The 8,772-nt window shown below is 39.7% G+C and overlaps 2 protein-coding genes across 2 annotated transcripts; one reads left to right on the forward strand and one right to left on the reverse strand.

The window, feature by feature from the left end:
* The first annotated feature begins 66 nt into the window (after positions 1-66).
* c2h8orf74 (chromosome 2 C8orf74 homolog) lies at positions 67-3,537 on the forward strand. The gene is made up of 5 exons (XM_030157004.1): positions 67-194; positions 1,742-1,925; positions 2,623-2,846; positions 2,940-3,095; positions 3,253-3,537. The coding sequence occupies exons 1-5, from the start codon at positions 147-149 to the stop codon at positions 3,472-3,474; spliced, it is 834 nt and encodes a 277-aa protein (XP_030012864.1). The 5' UTR covers positions 67-146; the 3' UTR covers positions 3,475-3,537.
* Positions 3,538-4,258: 721 nt separating this feature from the next.
* Positions 4,259-7,836, reverse strand: LOC115434756 (L-threonine 3-dehydrogenase, mitochondrial-like). The gene is made up of 10 exons (XM_030156876.1): positions 7,740-7,836; positions 6,788-6,985; positions 6,633-6,675; positions 6,460-6,530; positions 6,201-6,350; positions 5,661-5,833; positions 5,434-5,524; positions 5,255-5,347; positions 4,936-5,112; positions 4,259-4,851 (listed from the first exon to the last, which is right to left on the reverse strand). Coding segments are annotated over exons 1-10 (1,137 nt in total). The 5' UTR covers positions 7,741-7,836; the 3' UTR covers positions 4,259-4,711.
* Between the last annotated feature and the right edge of the window lie 936 nt (positions 7,837-8,772).

An 8,772-nucleotide genomic window follows, 5' to 3' on the forward strand; every position in this document is an offset into this window, starting at 1 on the left:
TTTTGTTCAACTCAGTCTGGAATATGTAACTACTGTCTCGCTCCGTGCGTAAGACGTGACATCATCACGTTAGCAGCGTAAACTTCACACTTCCGCGTCCGTTGCCAGTGGCAACAAAACGGACTCAGCCGCACCATTCATCAAGGATGGATTCCCTCACAGAGAGTGAAATGAGAACGATAGCAAGACTCCAGGTTGGAATTATATTAATAAACAGCATACTTTTCGTTTTAATCGAGAACATTTTTGTTGTTGTTTTGGTGCCTTCAGTGCCATCAGGAAATTTGCAATACGATCATAAACTAGGTTTCTGTTTCCCAAACACTTGATCGTAGCAATAAATGTGTGTTTCACATAGAGTATTCAGTTGTTAGAGGAAAATATATAACAATAATATTTTCGATGAATGTCTTCCGAATTAGAAGAAAAAAGAGGAAAAGTGTTTTCTAAAGCAGTTTGCACATGTAAAGCACTAATGTAAAGCTCTTTGGGTGCCTTGAAAAGCGCTATAGAAATTTAATCCATTATTATTACAATTATTATGTCGACATCACAAAAGCAAAAATACAGAGAAGAAGCATCACTAACAAATATAGCAAGAGACAAATGATGTAAAAGATGCAGCAAGATTACACTGACATCAAAAAGACCTCCAGTTTTGACAATGGAAGAGTCAACAAACTATAGATCTATAACAATTTATTACAACTCAAGCTGGAAAAAAATTGCGAACCACTGCTATAGACCACTGCCACATGACGTCAGGGGTCACGTGATTTATATTTTTACCGCCATATTGGAATTTGGAAGACAAACCCACGTGCAATCTGATCAAACAGAGCTGGACATGGTGAAAAGAAGTCTTTCTGCAGGACCCCCTGTGTTTTCACCAACTAAGTAGAAAAATGTAAGGAACTCAATGTACAGAGATAGAGTGCAGCGTATGGTAGTAGACCAACGGTCACATGTAGGCTGTATATTATGTATAACCATTAAAAGTGGTGAACAATAGGAATGCAGTGGTACAGGTTATCCACGGTTCGGTACCGGCCTCTGCGTCCGAACCGTACCGTGACTCAAGAACCGCAACAGGTGACAGTAGTTCTATTTTGTGTAGTTATATGAAGAAAGGCCAAAAAATTGTGTGCACATCTAAAATGATTATATCTTTTTGGTATGTAATTTTATCTTAAAAGTTAAAAGGTTATTAATTTTCGGTGTTCCTGCTCCCACTCAGCACCAGTGTCTTTATAAGGGTCAAACCCATCAGAGCCAGTTTGTCAGCATACCGTTGCCTTTCAGCAGGGTACAGAGTTTGAAAATAGTCTACCATATATATAAATGATAACAAACTGTCAGTAATTATCCGTTTAAAATATGTATATCACCGATAAAGCGGCTGCGAAACACACCCTGTCTCTCTTGTTGCCACTTTTCTTATACAATATGGCGGCGTATTAGTTTACTTCCGGTATTGATGACGTCAGTCGTAGCGGTCTATGGGAATTGAACATGGGTCGAAAAAAAAAAAAAGAACATAGGTGGGAATCATTTATTCTCTTTGTCATTGTAAACAAATAACTTGAATAAAGAGAGTAATAAGTAAATAAATAAATAAATAAATGAACATGGGTGGGAAATGAGGGCTTAGACCCAGAAAAAGCAGCTTGATTTTCAAAAGCAACATTTGTAAGGACACTTTCCTTAACATTTTAACTTACATGAATCCTGTGTCTGTCAGAGAGAGGCTGGCGTGCAGAGGCTCAGCTGTCACTTCCCATGGTCAGAGTTCTGTGATGAACGGCAGTGTTTCCATCAGGAGTTTGTGTATGATGCTGCTATGTTTGCTGTGGCCCGTGGTTTCCCCTGGTCTAATGTGATCGGGGCGGCTGTAGTGGCCAGAAACATCTTTCCACATTTGGAAGGTAAGAGCCAAATGAAACCTTGCATGTAATACAGTGCTTTAGTGGGAGCTCTTGCAATAACTGATGATTATTTTTTAATATCATTTGGTGTATTTCAAAGTAGTGTCACAGGTGTTCTCATTCATCCTACATGGGATTATGCATTTTAAAATAATCACAGATTAAACACTGCAGCAGGTGCTGAAAAACGTCAAGTTTTAAAGCTATAAACCTATCATCTGTTCATCTGTTGTTGTCCAAGAGCTGGGTTTCCTGTAGACTGCTAGAGAGCACAATGTTCCCTGTGAAAAAAGAAAGAGTTGATACTTACCAATTATGATACACTGAGTCTTTGTTGACTCACCTGCCTTCTGTTGTTAAATTCTATGCAAAACAACAAAACCTGGTTTAGATACATTACAGTGTGATTTCTGTCACCTTGTGTTTTGTTTGTCTTGAACAAATTTTGATTTCTTGCACCCTCTTGCTCTAAATACACAACTGCTTGCCATTATTGTTCATCCAAAGTGCAGATGTTCAAATCAGAGTGAGTCATTTTCAGTGACTCATTCCTAGCATTTGTTAATAAGTCATTCTTCGGGCAGAACAGACAACAGATGCTATTTTTGTGTCTGAGCTGTACTGCCTGCACAGAAAGCATTGACACATACACCTTTATAAATGTTTTTTTTTTAACCTACTGTCTTCACTCCCTCAGGTTTAGAGACACCCAAACTGTTGTCCTTGGTGAAGGATGCACTGTCAGAGTGTATACCAAAACTTACTCTTGTGCATCAGTATGAGTTCACTCGATACATCACAGACATCTGCACCTCACGACGTCAGCTCTTCCAGGCTGTGGTGGATGGAGCCACGGATCTGTCAATTACTCAGCAACACTTAGAGGTGCATCTGCCACCCACACCGTGTCCACTCACACAGGTAACAACACCCCTGTACCCAATAATATGGCACACCATGGGGAATCATGTCTATCTGTACCGATTTGTTTGAAATCATCTCTGAATTCTGCAGGGCACAGAGCTGCATGAATGGGAACATCAACAGCAACTAGCTAAACTCATCTTGGCTTTGCAACAGAAGGAGGAGGAGCTAGAGAGACTTAGAAATGGCACAAGGGTCACTGTGGAGTGCACTGATATTCCTGGGGATGAACAATTAGATAAGGAGGTAAAGCTCCCACTGAGATAGAAACAAACTAATAATCACTTAAGCACTTGATTATGACTTTCACTTTTAAACTGGCTATTGCTATTCAAATGCATTATGCGAGTTACTACACATCTGACTTTCTCCAGGGAATAAATATAGTGTCTTTGTTGTCTAGGCCCTTGTTAAGGCAGTTCGTGCAGCAGTGAAGGCCACTGAAGGCCAAATCCTGGAGAGTCTGGACCAGGAGGCAACCCTGCTCAATGAGATTCTGGAACTGAAACTGCAGCATACAGTGCTGGCCACCAGGAGGCTCCACAATCCACTCTCTTCCAGTTCAGGTCATGTCAGCACAAATTCAGCAAAGACAAAGGTACACACAGGAAAAACTAAAAAGTAGTTTAAAGATGTGACTCTTCAGTAATAGTATAAAATTTATGTGGCTAAGACCTATCAATAAAGGTAACATGAGGAATGAGTGAAATAAGCAGACTATGCTGAGGGATACACATCTACTTTTGTTTTGGATCATGTATTTGCAGCACATTTATAAATAATAGCAAAAGAAAAGTCTCAATTTGTATCATGAAAATTTATTCAGAAAATGAAATTGATCGGTCAATAAAAGCAGCAAATAAATAATTTAAAACAAAAAAAACATGATTCTCCTGTTCCTAAATAATATTTTAAATCATCAATTTCAAGTTACTGAAGCAGTTTATAATAAATATAACAATGAAAGCGACTGCTAATACATTCATAGATTTAAGATTTAAATATATAGCACCAAAAACTGCAGTCCCTAAACAGAAAGCCATAAAAAATAATTTAAAACACAAAACAAATGTTACAGCACATTCGATGAACTCTTATCAGGCTAGTTGAAAATTTATTTTAAGGCCTACTGCCAGGCTAGTTTTCTCATCCTGAAAAACTATCACACGACGAGCTGCCAGTTAAAGCACTAGTGAAATATCCTGAAGGGATAATGACATCTACAGTAACAGTACCCACAGTAAAGCTTCTTTTATGTTTATAGTGCATATTGGTAACCTGTTGGAGTGCAGATTTTACCAAGGGTTTATCACCTGGGTTTCAGGATGGCAATGGGGCCTCTTAAGGCAAGCCTGTAGCTGCTACAGATGTAGTGACATCCTTTGCAACAGACTGACAAAGGCATTTGCAAACTGATCCTAGATATACCATACAGTACATTTGTAAAGAGAATTCAATTCTCTTAGGGGGAAATAAGTAACTTCCTAGAATTCAGCATGCTCTTGCAACATAAACATGTGTTTTGGACAATCCATAAATCGGATAATCCTCAATTTTTCTCATAGTCTAATGAAATTTTGATTGTTTCACTACTATAAAGACTGGCTTATTTTAAGCCTAAAACCTCAAGACAGGCAATGGCTGAACAAAAGGAGATGAATGGATAGATGATGCAAACATCAAGTGCAGATGTAATAACAAACACTAGACGGAAGTCTGAGATTTTTTTGGTACCTTTTTGAGTTGTTTTCATCCAAATATTTATTTGAATGAATTAACAACTTTTTATTTCCTACTCTCATGTACCTGTGAGTTAAAGCAATGGCTTCGCTGCTTTTATCAGTGCAAATGCTACAAAAGGCTCAGTTGACTTGCGCCAGCTTGTGATTCGTAATAATCTGAGTCAGCATGGTCTGCACTAACTGTGGCAGGTCATACTCATGTTTCCAGCCCCAGTCTCGCCTTGCCGCGCTGTCCTCTAATGCCATTGGCCAACTGTCCGCTGCAAAGGGTAGGACAATGATAAATAAATGATCTGATAGTGTCATAATATCACATCAATGTGGTTGAGTCAGTGCACTGTTACCTATAGCCTGTCGGACAGGATCCACATTGTAGGTGACCTTTAGGTAAGGCAGAAGTTTTTGCATTTCCTGAGTGAGGTCATGAGGTGTAAAGCTCATGGAGTGGATATTGTAGGTGCGGCTGACAAGTTTGTCTGCGGGAGCCTCTAAGAACTCTAAAGTAGCCCTCAGACAGTCATCTGGACACGAGGAGGAGGATGTTGTGGAGAAGGATGAGTCAGAGATGGGAGAGAAATCACAGAGAATAAGAACAGCAAATAGTTAAAGCCAAAGTACCTTTGAAATGTTAAAAGCAAAATTATAATTTAACCAGACTCATACCAATGTACATCATAGGGAGCCGTGTGTCACTGCGCAGGTTGCACTCAAAGTGTCCAGTCTTCACAGCTGAGTGAAAGATCTGAACAGCATAGTCTGGGAAATATACACAACATTCACCTTGTCAGAACTACAGCAAACTATCGTTGCTACATTTTTAGCTTTAGACCTTCCATCTCTACCTGTAGTTCCTCCACCAGGCTGGGAGTCAGCTGAGATGATGCCTGGATACCTGAGACAGCGAAAATCTAGCCCATACCTGTGGTGGTAGTACTGAGAAAGAGATGGAGCAGAGGATCAGAGACAGTCATAGTTTGTTTTGGGGGTTTAGAGTGAATTAAAAGCAGCAGTTTTATTTTGAAATCTATACAAATATATATTTACATCTACCTGTATGTCTGTGTCTCACCTCACCCATCAGCTCTGCATGGACCTTGGAGACACCGTAGATAGTGCGTGGCCTCTGAACACATAATTCAGGGGTGGGATCCCTGGGTGAGGACGGACCGAAGGCACCGATTGTGCTGGGGACAAACACGCGTAGACCATGTTCGGTTGATATGTCTAATATGTTATGGAGACCTACAAACAGAGAGAGGCTTTGAGTGATGAACACATTAACCTGCAGCCCTTCTAGACAGGGTTTCTGCAATTTAAAATCAAAACTTTTACACCACACCAGCAAAAAAGCCATGAACGAAAATAAAGGTCTGACTAGTGATGTTCCTAAAGTGGACACAGCATCAAGAGGTAACTGTTTTTGTAGAGGATGTACTACACTGTGACAAAATGAACAAGTTGCAGTTTGGTTCCATTTGGGTTGAGATTTGTAGATTTATTATGGTGTGATCAAAATGCATTTTCATTCTTAACACACAAGATGAGCTAAATAAAAGTAACAATCATATTTAAAACACTTTTAGGCTGAACACGTGTGAGTGTGATTTACCTGTGATGTTAACCTCTTTGGCCAGTGGGACATTGCTCTCCCCCACAGCGGACAGAACAGCTGAGTAGTGAACCAGCCAGCTGATGTTGTTGTTGACCACGATCTCTCTGAGGTTTTTGTAGTCCAGGATGTCTGAGAAAATGAATGGACCTGTGGACACAGAGGTTTACAGTTTGTCTTTGTATCCTTGCCAGTTCTGTGATAGTTTCCTCTTAATGAGCACTGAAAATGAGGGCCAAATTAATGCAAATTTACACACCATTGTGGTAGACATCGATGGGGGGTTTTCGGATATCAGACAGAATCACATTGTTTTTCCCAAATCGTTTCCTGATGGTGAAACATTAACATACTGAGTAGTCACAGGATGTAAACAGATCATAAATCATAAGATAAATCTGAAATCTCTTAAAAGACAGTTTAACTCCTCACCTCAGCAATTTGGCAAGTCCCACTCCTAATTGCCCAAGACCTCCTGAGTAAGACAGAAAAAGGAGAAAACAGTTTATCATTAAGGAAAATTAGCACCTGGGAAAACCGGTATTTGAAGAAAAAATTAGATGACAAAACAATGTATGAAAATCCACCAGTGATGAGGACTTTGGGGACATCAGTGTCTGTGTTAGATGAGGTGTGAGCTCTCCCAGAAGCAGCAAACTGCTGTGGTGACGAGCTGATGCCACGCACTGCAGAAATCAATGGCTCAGAACTGCACAGGGGTCTGCTCCCAGCATGTTTCAGCACACTTTGTCTCAATAGCTGCCCCACCTGCATCGCAACACTCACTGAAAGACAAAAAGAAATGCACATACTGTTGGCTGCATACTGTGCATTCACTATCCCCCATTTTATATTATACATTAAGCCATGTTTATGCATTTGGTAGGAACGTAGAGGTCTGTTGATCAAGTCCTGCGTAACCCAAACACCCATCTCACATTAGCTTCTTAAAGCCTGCTGGTCTAAATATAACTTGCCTCATCTATACTCCAGACCACCTTTAGGTTTATAGGGGGCAGTGAGATTAATGGCTCACGAGTCACGAGTAGTGTATAATAATAAAAACATCTAACCTGATAGACCTGGAACATTAAATTTGAGGGGAAGTAAAGTGTTGCTGCTTTCAAATATAGGCTTTCCATGGTGTATCATGTCTTTTTTATAACTGGTAGCCAAGTCCTAGACTTAGGTTATAATAAATCGCCTTATAATTATAGCAGCTAACTAATGGGTTTAACCACGTCGCTAACTAGCTAAGGCCAGCCTTTTTTTAAAACCAGGGACTAAGCTAAACTGGCTTGCTAAACCTATCGAATGTTTCACAGGTCACAAACTTCGAGTTGATAGTAAATAACATCTTTATCTTTTCATCGGCTAAAGGATGAAGCTAATTTATCAGTAATGCAGCCTATAGCCGCCACTCCAACATTAGCTTTAGCTGCCTCTTCTATTTAGTTTCCCATGGGAGCAACAACAAGTAAGCCAGGCTGTAAATTGTTTTCTGTCAAATATAAAGTGTACACGGTTGTCGTCCCTTACTTTATTGTTTAGTCGAGGTGTACAGACGTCTGGGAGCTCCTGTATTCCGCCGGTGTTTGTGATGAGGCATGAAAGTAGCCGCGTGGTAACGGCAGTGGTTCTGCGATGTGATTGGCTGACGCACTAGAGGCTTGCCCATCTGGTCCCGCCCACTTAAAATACAAACTTCCTGTCACAATTTGTCAAATTAAAGCAAAAATTCAAGTGAGTGTTATTGTCTTGTTACTCATTTGTTCCACACTATCATTTATATATTCTGTAACACCTTGTTAGATATTAGTGTGTTCAATGAGAAAGAAAGTTCACACATCCATGAAACTGTCCATAAGAGGAGAGGGATCATGGACTATCTGTGGAAATACATCCTACCAGCCACTGAAGGAATGAAACTAATCATTTTTACTAGTGCATCCCCATTGTATAAAGCTTTGTACTTCCAGTCCAGTACGTCTCAAAGGCAAACATTGTGCTTTTACTCCCCTACATTTGTCTGACAGCGCCAGCATCTTTTCGGATTTTTTGAAAATAACCTCTGCACAGTTTTATATGACAAGTCCCGCAGACTGTCTTGCATCCCTTGACTTTAATGTTTCACCTCTTTCTACCTTCATCAAGTATGTCGGCTCTAAATGTACATATACTTACACGAAAAACAACTTACGTATAGATGTGTCTTCTTGCAACCTACATCAGTAAAATGCAACATACACATTGATACAGCAGCAAAAAGAATCCAAAATCCTTTTGCACTTGCATTTTTTTATTTATTTATTTTTTTTTAACTTTAGTTAGGGTTTGAGCGCAAAACATGTACTTAAAGTGGAGTATTGTTGTAGTAGTGCTCTTAGGATGTACGCCTGTAAAGGTTATCACTGCATAACTCAAAACATTACTGAGATGAAAGTGCAGTTACTAAACTACATATATTGTAATGTATTAAGATGGTGTATGGAGATCTTGGAGTTCTCTTAGTAGGTGTGTGGAGTATACATACATATCACATGACACTAATATTGTTCCCACAGAGGTCAAT

The sequence above is a fragment of the Sphaeramia orbicularis genome, chromosome 2 (assembly GCF_902148855.1).
Source record: "Sphaeramia orbicularis chromosome 2, fSphaOr1.1, whole genome shotgun sequence".
NCBI lineage: Eukaryota > Metazoa > Chordata > Actinopteri > Kurtiformes > Apogonidae > Sphaeramia > Sphaeramia orbicularis.

Bases quoted from the DNA above. Each gene is read 5' to 3' on its own strand.
- c2h8orf74 (XM_030157004.1), top strand. From the start codon at position 147: ATGGATTCCCTCACAGAGAGTGAAATGAGAACGATAGCAAGACTCCAG. The intron at 1,926-2,622 runs GTAAGAGCCAAA...TCACTCCCTCAG, and splicing joins CATCTTTCCACATTTGGAAG to GTTTAGAGACACCCAAACTG. The intron at 2,847-2,939 runs GTAACAACACCC...TGAATTCTGCAG, and splicing joins CACCGTGTCCACTCACACAG to GGCACAGAGCTGCATGAATG.
- LOC115434756 (XM_030156876.1), bottom strand. The intron at 6,351-6,459 runs GTGTGTAAATTT...CTGTGTCCACAG, and splicing joins CATCGATGTCTACCACAATG to GTCCATTCATTTTCTCAGAC. The intron at 4,852-4,935 runs GTAACAGTGCAC...TACCCTTTGCAG, and splicing joins TCCTGTCCGACAGGCTATAG to CGGACAGTTGGCCAATGGCA.